The 21,004-nt window shown below is 45.2% G+C and overlaps 1 protein-coding gene and 1 long non-coding RNA gene across 3 annotated transcripts in view; one reads left to right on the top strand and one right to left on the bottom strand.

The window, feature by feature from the left end:
* ATF6B (activating transcription factor 6 beta) overlaps positions 1-21,004 on the bottom strand; it is a 71,127-nt gene that overhangs the window by 12,027 nt on the left and 38,096 nt on the right. For both annotated transcript variants that reach the window (XM_422208.8, XM_015290399.4), the window contains exon 15: positions 3,349-3,433. In XM_422208.8, coding sequence (XP_422208.4) covers positions 3,349-3,433 — 85 coding nt within the window. The remainder of the gene's footprint in view (positions 1-3,348; positions 3,434-21,004) is intronic.
* Positions 216-6,270, top strand: LOC121111357. Its single transcript, XR_005861844.2, has 2 exons — positions 216-440; positions 5,465-6,270. It is a non-coding gene; the product is annotated as an uncharacterized LOC121111357 (long non-coding RNA).

The raw sequence follows: 21,004 nt of genomic DNA, 5'->3' as shown, positions 1-21,004 counted from the left end.
GTAGTTGGGTAGAGGTAGGTTAAGATGTGGATGCTGTTGGCTGCAGGAGCCTAAGGGAGAGCGGTACTGAGTGACAGCAGCCAAGAGGGGAGTGGGATCAGCTTGAGAGGCAGCGATGGTGCCTGGGGAGGCTGAAATGGAGGAGCTGATGGCACGTGCTGGCTGCAAACTGCAGGAGTGGCCCAGCAAGCTTGGAAAGGGGGCTGGAGCAGGGTGGGGAGAAAGGAATCGATAAGAGGGGTGGGATTAACATGTACCAACGCTGGTATTTGTTTTGTTTAAAAATGGGTTTTTTTTTGAACACCTTAATACTTAATACAGAGTTCACACATTTCCAGGCACCTGCACAGAAGCCCTCAGTGGGGACTTTGCTGGCTGTCCTCATGCATGGGGCAATCTGGGCTGAACAAGAGACGGAGCACATGGGAGAGGCATAAAAGGTAACGGCCATTTTTACTCATTTAACGTGCGACCACTGAATAGCTTTTATCAACTTCTTGTCTCTAAGGGGAATATCTAACTGTTACTGCTTTGTACAGTACTCTCTTAAATCCTCCGACTTAAACTTCCATGGTATTGAACACACGCATACACACGCTCCTACTGCAAAGGTCTCTGTTGAGACTTGCCATTAGCTGAAAAGCACCAGTGCTGCCAGGTTTGTATCTCGTTTTCCCTCCAAGAACAATTCTGCAGTGTTTTTCAAACCGTAAAGTAGGCTCTGTTTGTACACTGGTGAAAAGAGCCAGACAAACCTTGCAGAGCTATGTCACTAACCTCCATGCACAGTCACAGAAGACATTGACTGACAACTCATGTTATTTCCCAGCCTCTGTCTGTACTTGCTCTCTCTCCCTGTTGCTGTCAGTGGGAAACTGCTCAAACTAGCCATGGGAAGAGTCTGTAGGAGAGCTCAGAGGGCACTCCTGCATTCAAAGCCAAATTAGAAAAGGATGACAGTCCTGCTGGTAAGAGACTGTCCAAGTAGTTCAAAACATTCTTTACTGAATGAACTGTTTCATACTTGAAAAGAGCAATGGGTAAACTCCGGTACAAAGATAAAATGAAGATCCTGCAGAGGAAAACAAGCGAAGAAGTTCAAAGAAGTTTCAAAGCAGAGGCCATTCCACTTGCACTCTCCTCGTCTCCACTGCCAGGGTTGTGGCAGAGAAAAGGAACAGCAAGTGAGGGCAAGTGGAAAAGGCTCCCCTTCTCCCACAGAGACCTGCCTGAGGCAAGGGAAAAGGCAGGAGGGGACAAGATCTTTCACTGAAAGTATTGCCAGATCCTCCCAGGGAGACCCAGCCTCTTCCAGCAGCCACTTCTCTGCAGGTGCATGAAGAGCTAAGGTGGGCTTAAAAGGACAGCAGACAGCTGGGAGAAGAGCTTTGCTGCCAGCAAACTTCCAGATGCTTGTTCAGGACGTGCGAGTCCTCATGGAGGCAGGACAGGGTGGAGGAGCAGTGTTCTCATAGCAGAGAAATGGTTCTTCTCCAGGCACAACTTCTTAGCTAACAGCCTCCTATCAGTGATCTACTAATGATCAAACTAAAAATGAAGCCAAGTTACCCAGCACCTGCTATGTATCTTGGAATATCCTCCTAGCACCTGGTTGAGTGTCACAGAGGAAGCAGTGTTTGATGCCATTGCTTACTTAGCCACTATCCTCGTGTTTGATCCGCTTCAACATCTCTGACCAAATCCCTGGATATTTTTTATTTCCTGGATTATACCAATGTTCTGAAGAAAAAATCCCAAAGAACTCCAGTAACTGGAAAGATACTTAAGACTCAATAACATAGAAGAATAAATAGCCTGTGAGTTAGAAATCAGAGCTTGCTCCCCAAGTGATAAAGCGCCTATTTGCTTGTGATAATTCAGCTCAGCCAAGAAAGGATTTTTGTAAGGGCCATGAAAAGGGAGTTTCTGACTGACAAATGCCAAAAATAATTCTGACACATCTCCCAAGAATTCCCCTCAGATAATTGGTTGTATACCACCACACTCCACTTATCGTAGTGCTTGGGAAAGTGCAATTATGAAAATGTTGGAAGCCTGAATTGATTGTTTGTTTGTTTATGGAAATCCACATCAGCAGGCAATGTTTTCAGCACGCCCGAATTCACAAGAACATTTGGGTTTGTCATTCACTTGTACTGTAAAACATGTAAGCTTTAAAAAGGCATTACAGGGCATAGATATTCAGTAAGCAAAGCCTGTGCTGTGGCAGGGTTCACAACGCGCCTGATGACTGCGACAGTGACATCTTCCCAAACATGCCTTAACCTTGTGGCATCTGAATTAATGATATATTTATTCAGTTCATGTCCTGTCTCTCATGTGGGACTAAAATGGAGATCAAGAACATTTCCTTTCATTAACAAGCCCGTCCCCTTAGTGCAAAGCTGTTTTCTCTGCTGTCCTGCAGCCCCTGAACTTGATTGTTATTAATACTGACGGGGCAGTGCTGAGAGGTCCCTCTCACACTGAGCGTTGTATAACACAGTGGCAAACAGCTGAGAAGCTGATGGAAGGCAGTCAGCATCCTAACAAATCAGAAAGGCCAAGGAATTTGCCCTGCTAGGCAGCCCAAGTGGGATGGCAAGGACAGTCTCCGCGCTCAATCTTTGTATGTGCATAACCCTACAACGTGATGGAAAGTGCAGCAATAATAGTGAGGTAGCAAAGTCTTTGGCTGCAGCAAATGAGGGCAAGCCCAAAGGCAGCAGCTGTGGTGCAGAAATGAATGAAAAGAGCTGCTTATCTTCAGAAGACTTCAGGTAGGATCTCCAGAGAGAACCCCCCAGCTCCACTGCCAACCCTGAAATGAGGACTGGGAAGGGGTGGATCCTGGCTCCAGCTCTTCCATCACACAGGTGCACTGCATACAGCTGAGCTCCCCTGGGTTGGCCCTGCCTTCCCACCAGGTGCTCAATCACTGCTTCAGGCTGTGACTTAGCATTCCCGCTATATGCGTGCCACGTCAGAGAAGCTAGATCACATTCCAGCAACTCTGATCAGCTACGTATAAACCACCACGACTGGATGGCATTGCCATTGAGTCCGGAGGAAGCTACAGAGGGAGACTGCAGACTGTTGGCCAAGGCAGTCAGAGGTGTCTGGGTGACAGCCGTGGCAGTGTGGGTGACAGGCACGGATGAGATGCCAGCACCCCAGCAACCACAGCTTAGTGGTGACCAATCTGACTTCTTTTTCAAAGCTGTAACAACCAACGTGTGGTCCAAGTTTGGTTTCCATACCCAAATCAGATGCACCTCTTTGAAATTATTCTCGTAACAATCCCCCTTGCATTTTTTGCATGAGAAATCCTTTAAGTTTTGCACTTACCATTGATGTTTACAGCTGGCAACACTATAGACATCTTTGGCCTTCTGGTCTTGTTATGTGTGGTGGCTGGCAGTAACAGGTGGTCCTGAAAAACAGGGGAAAAGATCTGTTAAATCTACCCTAGAAGCATAGAGCTGGGAAAATTCCTTCCCATTCTGTGTTACAGGCGTTCCGTGTAAAACTATTTACGACAGCTTAGCAATTTCAAGTTGTAGAGGGAGTCTTCCAAAAGTCACAGCAGCTGCTCATGCTGTGTAACCAAGAAGAAATCCCTATCTCAAGCAGCACAATATGAAAAAGCCTTGATCATGTGGAAAGAGATGGAAACTGCTATTAGGCCCTCATTCAACAGAGTACTTATGTATATGATTAAAGTAATTGAGCTTGACTTCAATGATATTTAAACATGTGGTTAAGGGCTTTGCTGAACTGGAGCCTTTACTGGCAGTGCTGTCTGCTTTCTATATAAATATCTTCTTGCTCTATCTATGTCAACTCATGCCACATGCCTCTTGCAGCGGGGCCGTATCAGCGTGGGTTGTGATGGGCAGCAAACTATGAGCTCTGCTGACAAACCTGGCTGAGGAAATCTGATGGCAAAGCTGTGTTTAGCAGTTTATTTCACGGAGAGGTGGCTGGGTGCTGCTGTAAAACAGAAGCCATCAAACAACCCTTGGCTGTAGCAGCAGAAGCTGCCTCTGCAGAAGCTCCAGATGCAGACCTGGGAAAAATGCAGCCTTTCTTTTCCTTCTTTTTTTTTTTAATTTTTCCTAACTGTAGCTGAATTCAAACTGCTCAGGCTGATGCCTGGGAAAATCTGGTTCATTCCTTATCGTTCATTCTGTGTTGTTGTGCTACGCTGACCCAGACCACAGAAAGACCAGAAAGGACACTGAAAGCCTCCCAAGCTTTTCAAAGATTAGCTTCTCTGCCTGCAGGCTGCTTCACTACAACACCTCAGTATGCAGTGGGTGCTGTGAGGGAAGCATATTTTCTCCCTCTTACTAATTAAGAGCAAATGATCACGTGTACAGAGCTGACAAATGCAATGTCAATTCCTAACTCAAGCTCTAATCTTTCCCAGCCCCCCAGAAATTAATCCAAAGCTTTATTTTCCCAGTCCACGCGTTTGCTGCTCTCTCTCAATGCCAGTGATCCCACATTCACAGCCTGTGTCGCTGGGAAGGACCAAACCAACGGGTGCCATCACATCCAACGTACGCAGCCCAACTCCTTAAGAAGTTTTTGCAACCTCCCTAAACCCAGACCCGACATCTGCCTTTTCTTTTCCAACATCCAGCCACGTATCTCACACGGGCAAGCAGCAGCAGGAAGTTTGATCCTTTTATCTCGTTTCATGCTTTCCCATTTGCAAAACTCCCACGCTGTTTGTATGAGACTGGCACTCAGAAAGGTCACAAGCAGCTCTCAGGCTCCCTGGTTAAGGCTGAGAACAGCCACACAAACACCTCACGTTTCTGGGCAAGGTTTGGGCACTCTGAATTATATCTCCTTCAGGACACAGTTGTTAACTTCTTACTTTCAGGATAAGGGCATTTTTTCCCATTGTTTTCAATGCTTTTGATAGCCCACAACATTACCACCTAGCAAAGAACAACTGCTTTCACAGACTACCTGTGAATTATTAAAACTGACTACTATTTTTTGCTAGCGCATCTCAAAATTGGTGAATTACCTAACGCTGGTTTAGTTTGGTTTCTAATGGCACCTTTACTTACTGTATGCATCCAATGTATTCAGAACAATCACAAGAGCTTTGTAATTGGAGTAACCTCTGCAGAAATCGAAAGCAATGTCAGGACAGACCATCCTATCTAATTACCTTCTTGGCTGACTTTAGAAAGGGCAGTGTGAAGTGGCAGCCAGAAAGCATGGGTAGAGAAATTGAGAGGATGCAGCAACCAGGCTGGTGAGAGGTTTGGAGCTCTCATGGTGAGGAGGAGGGAGTGGGGTTTTGATACCTCTCATCTATGCACTGTCATTAGCAAATTCTCCAAGCAACCGCTGGGCCTGAAGAAAACTGCATAGAGAATCATCTTCAGGGAAGCTGCTCTGCTACCCAAGACATTAAAATTAACTTCCCCTTAACTTCCAGATTCTGAAACGCCTCCTAAAACTGCCCAGGAAAGCGGAACATCCACGCAGCAATTCACCTGCTGCTCCTCCGTTTTCCTGGTGCAGATGGAACAGCGTGGGAAGGACTGCTGCTCCCCCAGCAGATAGTGAGACGCTGAAGTCATTTCCACTCCCACTTGTGCATCCAAGCACGCGTTGGAGTTGTGGCACAGCTCTACTGGAGAAGACACACACAACAGGCAGTCAGCTGTAGGCCCCGAGTGCTGGCAGGAGCCAACGTGCAAGAGGAGCAGACTGCCTGGAACCTGGTTACAGCCCATCTTCACTACAAAGAACTGTTATGAGTAATTGTTTAATGTGGAGCTAAAGAAATGCATCCATCTCCTTGTCATCTTTAATTTGCAGGAAAGTCCCTCTGATACTCAGTCCTAACTTGCATCAGTGATGCAGAGCGTCGTAAATATTTTGACAAGCTTGGCTACCTGCAGCATTCTCAGCAGCCCAGAAAGCTTCAAATGGTCCTGAAGTTGTTTTTAAAGTAATACTTAATTATTTGTATGCAACACGAATGAGTGTGATATTAGTGACTAGGAAGAATTTAAACATTAAGGAATACAGTGCGAATGCATTACTAACGTGTAAAACATTTTGTCCTTTCCTATCTTGTTCTGAAGTATGCTGAATTGCAACCCTGGGGGGAATGCGATGGCATTATTCATCCCTCATTTCAAACAGCAGACAAAAATATCTGAAATTAAAATACCATTTGTGATATTAATACCTGGCATAAAACTGAAAATGAATAAAAGCAAATCCTACAAGTCAGCATCTGGCCCGCGAGCATGAATGTCAACCAGAGGCAAAATAAATCACAACTATTACCCAACAACAGATGGCTCTGGCTTGGGCCAAGATTTGCACTTAGATGGGATGACAATTTAAATAGGCGATGCAGACCTGAAAGTGCTGGCATAATGACTGGAAAAACATCGGCCCTGGAAAGACAATATTTCAAATGAGTCCCGAGCTTCAGCATTCTCATATTGCTTTTGATCATCTCTACAGTTTGGTGCTATTGAAGCCAGCTGAGATGGACAGATAGATAAATATAGATATGGATACTACAAATCCAACCGCAAATGTAGTCCCTTTATTTATGAAGTTGGGATACGGAAACATGTTTGTTCCTGGGGATAAAACCTGAAGTTATTTGTAAACTTCTGATAACGATCACATTTATTCATCCTAGCCACTACAAAGCAGTCAGGGCACTACATAATTAGGATAAATCAATCGCAGTTAATTATAAAAGTTAAATTAAAGCTTTTAGAAACTAGGTACTGCTATAGAATGAATATCCCCATTGAATGCTGTCACTTCCCTAGCTACTTCAGTCTCTGCTGATCTGCTCCTGGACTCAGCAGCACATGGAACCGCAATAGAGATTTTAAGGCTTCTTCCATATGATCAGTGTCAAGGCTTTAACAGGGATTAAGGGTTGGAGCCTCATGTATCTGTAACCCCCACAGTCAGAAGGCGGTGGAAACCCTATTCCACTGCGCTAGAATATTCCAAGGCTGGATATTCCAGCAGCTTCAGCCTGAGTCATATGACATGTGGCTTGTTTCTCAAAGCACCTACCACCTAAATGCATGACAACCCGCAGGCAATCTCAGCCTTCAATAAAGACACCTTCTCTATCTCTCCTAGACCGGAGTAAACATCACTGCATATCATTTTCATTAGATGCAGAGAAAACATGCTGCTCCAAAGTTCTCTTTCTTTTTTTCCTAGCTGGCCCTTGCCTTTCAAATGCTAAGAACTGGCAGTTGTGTCAGTTTGGGTTTTGCAGCACGTGGGCCCTCAGCAACACTGCACCCAGCAACGACCGCTTCCCTGGGGACCCGTGTGCCACATAGCTATGGACACCAGTGGAGCTCCCCTGCCCCACAGCACGGCTGCGGTGTAGGGAAATAGTACCAGTGCTATGGGGAAACCAGGCTCAGCAGGAGCTGTCTTTTCTCCTACCCTGATGTTCCGTTCCTCTCAAACTGACTTCTCGAGATTTTTCTTACCTTCTGAGCTGATGTGCTCAGGAATGGATAAGTATTATTCAAAAGCCTTACCTACCCAAAAAGAATGAATGTGACTTGATTCAAGCATGCTTTGTCACAGCACGGAAGCTGCAGGCCCTATCGCTGCATCTCCTCTCACAAAGGCTTTGCCAAGATGTTCGGATGAGCGCAGCCCTCCATCAGAGATTCATCTCTGACAAACCAAGGACAGCGTTTTCAAAAACAAGGGACATTTGTTGCTTTACGGGAATAAAAGCCCCAGGGGGACTGGATTAAAATACCACAGGAAAATCTTAGAGTGCAGCTCTAGTCATCTGCCCTGATGAAGAGATTTGATCTTTACCATTGCCTTGGAACCAAGCAGTGTGCTAGAACATTGCAGCTAACAAAGAAACTGGTAAAGCAGAGAGGGCAAGCAGAGCCAGGCGCCTCAGCATGCCAACGGGTATTCTGTCCAGGCAGCTTTAGAAATCTTCTTGCAATAAACAAATACTGTAACTGGGCATTTTTTTTTTTCATCTGTTTATGACTAACAGGTCTCCTGGGGAATCATGCCTCGACCTCTTCCAGCTCGTATCTTCACAACTGTGATTCTTGGAGCCTGTTACAACTTCTGCCCATGACGGCTGAGGAGCTTCCCACATCCAGCCCTCATGCTGGCACCTCCCCAGAGCTGCTGGAGGCACTGTTTTTATTTAACTACGCTACCCCTGGTAGTGTCCAGCAAGTCCTGACAGCTAGAAACTGACCTATCAACTACCCAACCATGCCTAACGACCTCAGGATGAAGGAGATAGAAAGCAAGCGTTTATTTGATCACAAAAGCTGTGCACAAAATCTACTCACCATCTTTTAAACCCGGTTTTTCTGAACATCTGCAGGAATCTGAGGTCAATCAGATGAGACTGGAACTTCTTCAGAGCTATGCTTTTGGCCTGTGAAACTGAAGTGTGCTTCCAGAGGCCCAAAAAGTTGCATCAACTCCAGAGGCTGCCCTGGGAAAGCCATTGAGGAGATGGGCTTTTTAAAACCCAGAGTTGACAGGAGGGCTGCTGGGAGGCCCAATGAGCCAGCTTTTCTCTCTTCTACCACAGAGTTCACACCTTCTGATAATTTCAGAGCAACTGCTGTGGGCTGCCTGCCTGCTGCCAGAGACACGACACTTCCATTCTGATCTCCTAAGCAGGCCAAGGAACCCGAGCTGCATTATGGCCTTTGGATGGAACCTGGTTCTCAATACAGCGGCACCTGAACTGAACTGAACCTGAAAGTTGCTCTTCAGCACACTCTTTGGACACAAAAGGAAGCTATTCCCTAAGGAAGAGATCTCACTGCAGCACACCCATGGCCTATGGGCTGATTCTCATTTTCCACAGCAGCTCCTCACACTGCCACGCACACAACAAGGACCACGGCGTAAATGACAACCACGTCTCGGCCTATCTGTTTCTGGCTTCCCCAGTCAGTTCGAAGCACAACTGAAAAGGACGTGTATGGAAGTTTACAAATTTGCACAGGAAACGGCTGCATAATGTCAGCATTGTTTGGTGGGGTGATGGCAACCAGATGGTGTCCTGAGGATGGATTCACCAATGGCCGCTTGGAAACGCCACCGGTTCCTGCAGTACTGCTTGTGCTACCGGAGGACATCAAACAGGGCAGACGTTGTAGAATGGAGGGTGTTTCCAAAACTACTTCTGTCCTACCAGTGCAATGAGACCCTTCCATCAGAAAAGCAAGGGGATGGGTTTAGGAGAAGGGGATAAAAGAGGAAAGCTGTTAAAAGCTCCATATAAACTGTCATTCTCGGCCACAGCATTTACCCATTATATCACAAACTGCAAAAGCTGCACTGTTTTTAGAGTTGGGCTATCATTTACTATTGTTATTACTTCAACACTAGGCTTTAGAAGCCCAAGTGCATTCACCCACCCCATCAAGGATCCTCACAGCAAATACACGACAAGCAAAGATGCGAATGGAAGCGAGCAGAAGATGGGCCAACGACTGCAAGGGAGCTGCAGAAAATCTGCACTAAGAACTCACAGGGTCTGAGCCTCTTTGCACCATCTCTTGACAGTCCACCTTGAAAGGCCACAGCAGCAGCTCTGAAGTTTTTGGTTTAATTACAACAATTTAGCTTAATTTGAACGAGTGTCAGTTCAGTACATACTGAACTTGATACTGGCTGCACGTATTATCTCAGTTCGATTCGCTGCACGTTAAAGAAGAGTTTGTAACTGAAAATTCAGCCCCCACCTCCCAGTCACAGAATTCTGTTACTCTTCTCTAAGAGTTTTAATGCTATTTTCAGACTGGGGAGAAGGGAAACTGTCCCACAGCAGGAAAGCTCTCCGAAGGAGCGAGAACAGAACTTCTTTTTCTGCTTTTATTTTGGCCAGAAGTGTTCCTATTCACACCAATGCTGTTCCAAACCCAGTGTTTCTATGCACAGGTGGTTTTTACAGCCTATACATCGCACACAGCAATGAAGTGATGAGATATGCTTTTTGTTTAAGCGTTTTACCAGAAATAACTCAATCCCACAGTCAATAAAAAGTCCTGTAGTGTAAGATTACACTTTTTCTGACATTCCCAGTCTAGCTTTTATAAATAACACCTAACCGTGCTCCTTCTGGACACTATTGCTGCAGAAGATAGAATGGCCATCCAGCTCAGCTCCCACATGAGAAACTCTTTAATGGAGAGGTCCTCAGTGCCTTTTATTATCAACTGTGCTACTGCCAGATGTGATATGGCCTGGGCTGCAAAACTAAGCCAACCGGGAAGCATCTCAGTGTGAACCGGAGCCTTGTGAAAATCCCAGAGACCTCAGAGGAATGCAAACTTCACCCTATCACAAGGCTCTTTTTTGAGGAGTTTCTTCCATTCTCTTCCAACAGCAGCACTGCTGCAGGTCGATGAAGGGCAGTGCTAAGCATTTGCACAGTCTAAAGGAGAACCAGTGGCCAAAGACCTCTTCTGGATTAAGAACCAAAACAATTATTGAGACTAACAAGGATGTGGAAACCTACTATGAACAGAGCCCTCTCTACGAAGACAGCAAACATCACTACTGCAGGAACTACTGCTGTGTATCACCCCTTCTCCTGTTGCATTAAACTTATGCTACATTACCTTAAAGACCATAAGGAACCTAAAAAGCAGATGTCAAATTAAAGTGACCAACTTTATTGTCATAATTCAGGATCTCATTATTCACCTTCCAAGGCCAAATAGGAGGAGCTATAGAGCCTTAAGAGAACACCAAAATATGCTGATAATTCTCAGCGTTTATTAGTCAAATAGCAGAATCTATCCAGCAGCCTCAGAGAAGGAGCTCCTGTCTCTCTTCAGGAATCAGAATACAAGCACACTTCCAGAAGCCAGGCCAGCTGACCTTATGTCCTACTGAAACGTCTATCTTAATCCTGTTAACAAAGTGACACCAGATGCCAAATGACCTCAGTCCTCCCATTCCTCTGCAAAGCTCTCATACTGTAATTACCTCAGGCAAACCTGCCTCGTTTCTAGCTGAGCTTTTTGAATCTCACTTCTGACTTGCAACACATCCTAAATAAAAGGCACTAGATACAAACAGCATTCTTCCATGAATAGGAAATACTCTGGGAAATCACAGTTAACAGCAGCTTGTGTGTACATACAGTGATCAGGCATACAAATAGGCACAGCAAAGCCAGTCACGTGGCAGTGAAGAACAAGGTGCTGGCACCTCATTTGGACTGTATTTCTACCATAAATGCACTCTTCAGGTTTGCCTTCTCCCCCTAGAAAAGGTATAGGAGAGAAAAACCAAACCCCTGCGAACCAGGAGGACACAGGACAGATTGGACAGAAAGGCGGCCAATTACACTTCTCTGCAGAACTCCTTTGCAAGACCCAAAAGTAAAGAACAATGCATGCATTTGCTATGATGTAATTTTGGTTTGGCAGCTGATTAAAAAAAAATTCCTAAAGGCAAAGTAAGAGGATGTGAAGAACAGAATTCTGTGCTCGAGTAAACAGTTTCGGTTAAAATCATATAGGAAGATTTTTAAGGAATTGTATTGCTTTGATAATTTGTGTGCTATCTGTGAAAACTGAGCTTCAAGATAAACTGGAAAAGATACGTGCATATGAAGACAAAGAAAATACCCCAGATTACACTGGTTGAGCAGCTCTTCCTGTTATGTTTGATAAGCATCAGATTTTCTTAAGGCTCTCTCACAAACTTGCACCTTCATAACAATTTTTTCCCCTCTAAGTTATTAAAAATGACATTTCTCCACTGTTTGGTGTCCTTCTCGTTGGCTGCATAAGCAGAAAAATGCAGCCCATCCGTAACTTCCAGGTGAATCCGTCAATTATTTTTGTAGATCTTACAAAGTTCTAAGACCCAAAAGGAATTAACTGCTTTATTACTACTACCACCAATAAAACACATTCCCCTCCTTTTCTAATTCGCTGCAGCAGAGCTCTGCTTTTGCATAACATCTGCAGGCTATTAGTTTTGCAACTGCAATCTGTAATTGCAAAAACATGTAATTTAGGTAGGGCGTGTGAATAGGGTCCAGGAAAACCAAAGAGGATATAATCCAGATTCTTTGCTTCTCTAACAAAATGTTAACCCAAAGTTTCTATATTTGTTTGCAAGACCTCAGGTCTTCTACTGAAGGCAAATTCTGGATTCCCAGAATTGCAGCCCAACTGGAGACCAAGCCTCAAGTGATACACACTGGAGTGGGCAGTGTTACTACCAACAAACACCTTATTTCCGCTGTTGTGCTTTTGCAGCTCTGCCACATAAAGCAGAGAGCCAACCAAAGCTCACAAACAATGTGGGTTTTATGGACACGCTCCTTGGATCCAGTATCATGAGATGGTCTAGACTGTAGAAAATAACTTCTTTCTCTCTAGACCAGATTTCCCATGAAACAGAATTTGGATGAGTGGAAGGAAATTTATGTGAGGCTTTCTCCAAACGCTGGATCAACACGACACTGAGGCTCAAAATCCATTTGCTAATGCAGCTGCACTCTGCTTCCTCATTTTAACAAGTACAAAAAAGCACCAGAACACTTTGTCCAGAGATGCGGTGAGATCTCCATCCCTAGAGGTCTTTGGAGCCCACTAGGTATGTCAGAGCCAACTTCATCGCGTGTTGGTGACAGCCTTTCTTCATGCAGGAATTTCCTTGGAAAGCAGTTTCTTACACAGCAAATGTGCCCACGCAGATGGGGTACTCAGGAAAGCAAGTGAGCTTTCAAACCCTGAGCAGGAACAACCAGCCCGTTGAGGTACAATTGAGTTACAACCTTAACCTTTTTTAAATGGAGACGATGCGTTTGATTACGTTGTGTTCTACCCTAGAACACAAGGCACGAAACCTACCCTGGTTTGAAAATACTGTCTTCTTGCAACAGCTTTTCTAAAAAGCATGTACTCAGTCCATCATATTCCACAAAGGGATTAAACAGTTCTTCAGCCCAAATACTGAATGTCAGCTGATGCGTTATTGAGCTGAACACCTCGCATGGGATTTACCTTCCAATGTGTTTTTGTGTCTTCCAAGAGCATGCCTTTTGCAGCCAGGTAACGGATTCTAATCATTTGAAGGGATAAAATGACATTTGGCCAACAGCAACTTAAATCTCAGTCACTGATGATGCACGTGGAGGAGGAAAGAAAAACTGAGAACAACTGTGAATAGCAAGAATAGGGAATGGCTCTCAAAACTGGCCAGAAGTGAGAATGAAGTAAGTGAGTTTAACTGTAGGTCAAAATCATTATTAAACAGATGCAATTAAAGTTCCCTTAAAAGCATCCCGGTTCTACAAATCAAACTTCTGCTCTGTGAAGGTCTCAGCCAACAGCAACACCCGGACCCCGTTAACACAGGGTGCTCCTCTCTGTTCTCCCTGTTGGAAAAGCACACTTTGCTACCGTTTGCCTGTGACTGTCCAGCAGCAGACAGACTCTAACCTATCATCAGGAAGATGCTGCTTCTGAGAGACCAACAGACGTACAGGAAATTAGCAGCAACAAATCTTTCCTAATGGCAAAGCAAATCGACTACACAGACATATATCAGAGGAACTGAAAATTCCCTTTCTGGAAAGAGCAAGTGACACTGTTAACTCTCTGCAGATCTCCTCCTGCTCACTCACAGCCCTTTTATCCCGAGGTGCCTCTTAGCCTCTGAAGTGTAATTCCTGTTCATTGAGATGGAGGTAGCATCTCCCAGCAGTGAGAAGAAATGAGGATTATAGCACAGGTAGGAAGCTGTCACGCGCACAGATGTGATTACGTAGATCTATTCATGTAGATCTCCCTCTCCTTCCACCTTCTGGCAAAGCTGAATAAAAGCGTGCCTTGAAATAACCCCCCAACAACGGGGACACCACTTTCAAAACCACAAAAATAAGACAGTGGAAAAGACACAGGAGGAAACACAAGCAGATAACGAGGAAACCAACGCTCCTCCCAGCCAGCAGCAAGGCTGCATTTTTCCTTGAATCCCCTAGATTTACCCAGAGCTCTGCAATGACTTCAGCTCAGACTTGGGTGGGTCTCTGTACGTCTTGGCAGCGGGGACAGGCGAAGCTCCTACGCCGTGATGGCTGGACGGTGGTCTGGCACAGGGGCCAGGGCTGGTGCTCCAAATCCAAGCTGCCTTTTGTTTTTCTTAAAATGTCAGGTCAGAGACGAGGAGGTTTTAATATCAGGATGCGTTGGGATGAATTGAAACTTGATGGCGGTGTTTTCAACTGTGCAATGTGGATCGCATTACCAACCCTTGTTGGAAAGATGTTTCTCATTCTGCAGATCCCAGGACATCTGTATGGCTGAGGATTCATCAACTATTCATAGTTTCTTCCCATTAAAGAGATATTCACTATAATATTGTCAAAGAAGCTGCCACCTCTGTTATTAATTACTTCAGTTAAATCAAGAGTGTGGAGATGAAGCTTCTTTTCACTTCTTTTGGCTGTTAGTTTGCTCGACCTACATTTACCCCAGCCTGACGAGCTTCCTCCTCTTCAAGTCTGTAGCCGAATTTCACTTTTAAATCTCAGTTCTGAGTCCAGAGTTGTTGCCAAATGCCTGCTCTGCTTGAATTTCTGGTGTTGCTGAGGAAGATGTAAATCAGCTCTAGAAAAAGATTTCATTTTATAAGGGGAAAAAATGTCCGTAAACATTAACTTTTTTTTCCCCCCCAAAACAAAACCTGACACCAAAACAAGAAAATAACCCAATGGAAAAGAGCCCTTACAGGCATAAATAAGTTACATAATTAACTCACACTCGGTGGCAAGAAGGATCTGGATGCCTGACGTTGGGTGTTCTTCCTTAGTCACCCCCCAGTCTACCTACAGACACCCTAATTAGGCAGCTAAGCACAGCCGACATGGAGCTGAGCAGCCCAGCCTCTCACGGGCACTTAAAGAGGAAGGCTTCCTTCTTCCTTCCTCAGCCCTCAAGCCTTCCCTGTGCCAGCCTCTGGCAGCTGTCAGACTCCTGCAAGTCCCCTGACCTCCATAAATAGCAGAAAAGCAGCTCGGTTTCTCCGTAGGCTATTTTTCTGAGAACACTAAATGGCTCGGGGAAGGATGCACCCCAGCACGCACGACTATGGAAACAACAGCATTCTCCCTCTGGCAGTGACACACATTCTCACTGGTGTTACTGGAAGCAGCTCACCTAGCCAGGGAAGGAAAGGCATCCTCCACTTTTGAGCAGTGGTGGGAATTCACACAAGCCCCATACGGCACTGTGGGGGCCAAAACTTTCACAGCCAAGACAGCTGTTATGCAAAAAGCTCTCTCCTGTGACAACAGTTCACTTGGATTGTGTGGGGAGCCTGACTGATAAAAGGATAAGCAGGGGCTGATCTGGGGGGTGTAAAGTGGTGCAGGAACGCTGCACTCCTTGCACATCTCGTGACAGTGCATGTGACCAAGTGCCTGTCTGCTGCAGCAATTGGCTGAGCCACATCGTGGGCACCAGATTAAAGAGAGTGAAAGGTCAGCTTTTGGAAGATAAATATGCAGGGAGATAGATCCTTGCACGCTACTCAAAAGACATCAAGCTATAGCAGTCTGGGCCTGACAGTCCCTGGGGTACCGCTCTTCCTGGAGAGCAATATGTTTTCTTCTATCAGTACTTGCCAACTCTTAACCACATTTAAAACATAATGGCTCATGCAAACAGGAGCCTTTCATCTCCCCACTTAGGGCCAGATTAATTTTTTCCAGCTTTAGCTGCCTGACAGAGCTGTCTGGGCTCCCTTTGGAATCAGGAGGAGAGAGGCACCCCCAGGAGGAAATTCAGTCCACGTAGCGGTAGGTGTTTGGGATAGGTGGGAGAAACTGGGACGGGCTTTCCTGTCATCGGACTTTCAGGTCAAAGAAAGGCTCTACTGGCATTCTAATCACAGAGTGAAGACTCAAGAAACGGTGCCTGAATGGTTTTAGACAAGTAGGTACATCGGGGAACTCCTAGGCACTGAGCTGATGAGTGCTGTGGCAAAACGACTGATCTGACTATGTGGGTAACACTAATTGCAAAGGCATGCCTAAAGCTACAGACCTCTGACTCATGCAATAAACCTGTGTGAATCCTACCCTCTTTTTTGTTTTGTTTTTCCTACTATAGTAGTTTTAACTGTACACAAGAAGACTGAACATCATGGACTCACCACAGCGCCTGCAAAGTATCAGAGGAGTACTGAGCACCTTGAAGGCATTACATTCCAATCCTCTCCTCAAGCGCAGCTGGAGACCCATTCAGCTTGTCATGAACCCATGTAATACACACAGTCTCTATTCTATCACCCCAACTCACCAATGAAAATACCAGACAGCACAGGACACGAGGCAGCCTGAAGAACCTTAGGCAATAAATACTCCCAGCTTCACATAACGCAATCGAACATCTCTGTTGCATGTAGATTTTGTTAATTTGACATCTCAGCGTGTTTTCAACCACATCACCATGTCCTCCCCCTGGTCAGGATACCACCAGCACTGCTGCCAGAAGTTAATTCAAGATATAGCATCTACTCAGCTTTTTTCCTTATCCACACCACCAGCTGTAGGAGAAAATAGGAAGAGCGTGGAGAACATGATAGATCTTAAATGGGACTGGCATCATCTGATGTACACCTCAGCAGGCTACTGAATGTCCTGGTGATTCCAGAGCTCCAGTCGCCTTTGGTTGAGTTTCAGACCCATACCCACACAACTTCTATCAGTGATAAAGGTTTCACATCTAACTAAACAGGCCTTCAATGCAAGGGGATAGAGAGAACAGTAAAAGCTCCATGCTGCTCCATTCTGGTAGATGCACGCTCTTTTGCTTACATTCCTCTTTGCCCTTTGAACCACTCCTGGCTCTGCAGAGCCAGGACCCTGAACCTGCACAAAGGCAGTGTGAACTTCAGGCAGTCCCTGAGCTGCGGATCATTTCCCTCCACTTCTATGATCACACAGAAATGTGTTTACAAGCATACCTAGAGTGCACACAGCCCTAGGAAAACTGCACATGCCACTGCTGGGAAGGAAACACAGACAAGGCGTGCGTTAACTTATTGCCAATGGGTCAAATTCAACGGCGTGATTTCATACAAGACGAAGTAGGTGCACCAAGGCTTTGGCAGTAACTCCTGTCCTGGGCTGTCACAACAGACAGACATAGACCAGCACGACACTTAAACAGACGTACCCTGTCACAAGGCTGCCAGAAACTTCCTAGCTGGGTTCACGCTCCATTTTCAGCACCTGCAGTATTACCTCTGTGCTCTGCCTGAATGTAAATGGTTCCTTTCTGCATGTGCAAACGTAACCCTTTACAATTTTTGTTATTATTTTACACAAAGAAACGTGCTGCATCTGCTCATTTCCTACAAATAACAGCGTCTTTACACTCCTTTTCATTTTTTTTTATCCACATTTCTCCATGTCAGCTTGAGGAAAATTCTTACCTACACTGTATGCAGCACCTCGGTTGCCTGCTGGAGAGTTACAGCTGGTAAGCACATACCAAACACATGGTTGAGCAAAAGCAAAGAGAAGCCCTTGATGTGTTTTCCTAACGTTAAGAAGATACCCTTCCAGAGACGTGGGCCTCAGACTGCCAGAGACAGCAAAATGACTCTTTTCCAACCCTGTTTTCAGCAATCACCTGCCCAGGGATTAGTTCCTGAGCTCCTGACCAAAAACTCCAGGTTCAAGCACTTGGGACTGTTCTTAGAAAGGAGCAGAGCTACGCACGGATTCCCTGGGAAGTTAAAAGCAGTGCCTCCCAGATGCTAACAAGTGACTCAGCCCAGGAAACTCAGCACTGGCCAGGGCTTCAGTGAAGGAACCAGCAATGAGGCACAGCTTGGGAATGTCCATTTCTAGAGCCTCACAGGAGAGTACTGTTTAATGTACAGAAGCCTGGCTGGACTTAATCAAGAGAAGACGGGCAGTGCATCTTCCTTGTACACAGGGAGCTCGTGGTCTGCGTGCAGCTTGAGGTCTTCTTCAGTTTGATCAGACACCCCTCTCTGATAACTGACACTCCTGACGTTGCTGTGGATAGCAGAGCTTCGTTTAGTAGAGCTTTGCTAAGCAAACTCCCATGTGATTTAACACAAGCCATTTCCACCTAGGGCTCCGAGTTGCTCATGTTCCCCTATTGCCTTGAACAAAAATAGAACATATCCATACAGGATTCTCTGAATGAACTAGCCACAGTGGATACGCTTCTGGAACAGACCTATCTCGATGCTTGGACAAAAACACAGTGAAGAAAAAAAGACTGCACTCATGGAATAGGGCCTACTGCTTTCTAGGAGTCTCAGAAAGGAGGCTGAGGTGCCAGAGAGTCCTCAGATCCCTTTTCTTATCCCTTTATGAGAACGAAGCAAACTTCTGCAGCCTGTCTTTCCATCCCAGTAGATAGGCTACAAGCAACCAAGAGCCTCAGAAGCACACAACAACTTCTAAGTTTCAGCCTCAGTTTTAAAGACAGTGACCAAGTCTTAAAACAGCTTAAAAAGAAAAAGGTACTGCTCGTTTTATCACGCCTCCTACCCTAGGAGTAACTGATTTATAAATAAAACCTGGAGGGCTCAGGAGTTCTGTTTGGTCCAGTGGGAGTTGGTGATAATCTGTGCACACTCATAATAGCACCTGGGCTCTTAATTCAGAAGGATTAACTCCAACTGGAAGCAAATAACTCCATCTGACCAGAATTAACTCTAAATGTGTTTGGAAGGCTTTAAATAACGATCTCAAATGTAAGACGATAATCACGATTAACATTAGCTAAGAGGTAGGATTTGTGTTGTGTACGCATCCACCGCTTAGGGAAACCAAGCACACCTGAATGATGCACACTGTATCTTTATAAGGAATCCAGGTAGGGCTGCCAGACAAAAACTGAAAACAAGCAGGAAAAAAACGAAGTACTCTGAAGCTGTGAAAGCATGGAGTTCAAATAAGAAAGTAAGAAGGTGTATTTCAAGGTGCTCTCTGCATATACTGCCAATGAAGTTGTGTGAAAGAGCATGAAGGTCATCTTTTCATGCCAGAACTCATTCTTACCATATGCTAAGTTAAAGCCTTAGTGGTTACTGAAGCTATGGAGTTGAAGGTACTATTTATGCCTTCATGAAGTTAGGACTCAGTCAGCGTCAATTCCATAACTAAGTCCTGCTACAGATCAGAACAGGAGTCTGTCCTTCCCTTCTGGGAACTGCTCAGCCGAATGTGTTTCAAAGAATACAGAGCTACTGTTGAAGAAAAAAGCATTACAACCTGGCATTATTATACTACTAAACAATTCCCACTTTATAATCACTCCTCCTCCCATACTTCCCAGTTCTATTTCTCTATCTCCACATCTATTTCACAAGCAGTGGGTATTTTACAGGGGCTTTCCAAAACCAACAGTCTTCCTCTCTTTCTTGCCCACAGCTCTTTGTCTGTCAAGCACACAGCAGATTTTGAATAAGTGTATGCTATTACTGGTCACATCTGTCTGCAACCAGTTTGGGTTTTGGAGATGATTTCTGCAGTACGTTCTATTTTCACTGTAATTATCTACAGTGTATGTTGTCCTTCCAAACACCAGTTTAAAAATAACAAAGTATTAGTTAGGCCCGGGACGTATAAGGCTGAAAGGAGTTCAGTGACGGCATTAATATGTTTCATGAAGTTCCAGCAACCATACAGAAGACAAACAACTCAAGACTATGCACACAAGAGTCAAGAGTGCCTCTCGGTCCACGCCAGACATATTCCAGTCACTTTCTGTCTGTGCTTACACATATGTCCTCAACACCACATTTACTCTCAATTCTATTTGGAGGACGGCAGGATTTCAAAGGGACTCCAAGGAGATAAAAATCAGAGTGACGAAGACTTTGCATCCCAAATGGCTTGGAGAGCTAACAACACAACAGGCACTTCCAAATGAAACAAAACCGCACTTGATGCGACAGGCATTACCTCCCTCCTTGGGAACGCTTCTGCATTCTTGTTCTGGTCCTCCTAACCACTGTTTGCATCTGGCTGAGCCAAACAGCTGCTGCCCGGAAGAGGCTGCAGTGCAGCTGGTACTTGCTGGCTGCTCCTCTTTGGTGTCTGCTCCGTAAACCCAAGGTGCCTCACTGCCTGGCTCCTGCTCCTCTGTCTGCCTCGGCCCTCTTTCCTGGATGCTCGCCCTCCAAAGCGAATGCATGGCTCTTGTTTCTCCACCACTGAGAGACACTGCAGAGTAACAGCAGTGAGAAATAAGGAACCACTGCAGGCTCTGTTGGAAAACCCCGTAAAGCTCTGATAGAAATGCTTTCTAAGGAATCACTGGTCCTTATCTACAAACATAGAAAAAAATGCCATTCTGAGTTGTTACCTAAAACTTGGAGTTGCTTTCTTACGCACACATTTCCATAACCCCAGGACTAAAGCAGGGCCATTTGTACACTATACAGCACCATTAATTTCAGATTATTACATTTCATTCTGAAGACTTTTAGATTAAGCAACAGCCCTAAGCTGCTACGAAAAGCAACATTTCCCAGCTGAGTACTCAGAAGACCGCAGAGAACCCTCTTCTTCCCATCACAATTGACAGTCAGCTCTCCCTTACACCATGCCTACCAGAGATATTCCATGCTAGGGAAGATGACAGCAAGAAACGCCAAAAGCAAAGCTCATTTTGCATCTTCAGGAGGACAACATTCTCTCTGACATGGAGAGAATGCACGGTTTAGCCAAAAGAACTGGTAGCAAATCACGTAGCAGGCAGGATTCATTTTCATTATTGACACTTAAATGAAAACAGGAGGTTTTCATAAAAGATTTTCACATTTGAAAGGCAATTGCAGCTCTAATTTGACAATAGCTTGCTCATGGGACTCGGGGCATGACGAAGCACAACAACAAGCACTGCTTTTCTTCTCACATTCTTTCCAGAGACAGAAGTCAGCTCCATAG

The sequence above is a fragment of the Gallus gallus genome, chromosome 8 (genome assembly GCF_016699485.2).
Source record: "Gallus gallus isolate bGalGal1 chromosome 8, bGalGal1.mat.broiler.GRCg7b, whole genome shotgun sequence".
In the NCBI taxonomy this organism is placed as follows: Eukaryota; Metazoa; Chordata; class Aves; order Galliformes; family Phasianidae; genus Gallus; species Gallus gallus.
This window is presented reverse-complemented; position numbering and strand designations above follow the sequence as displayed.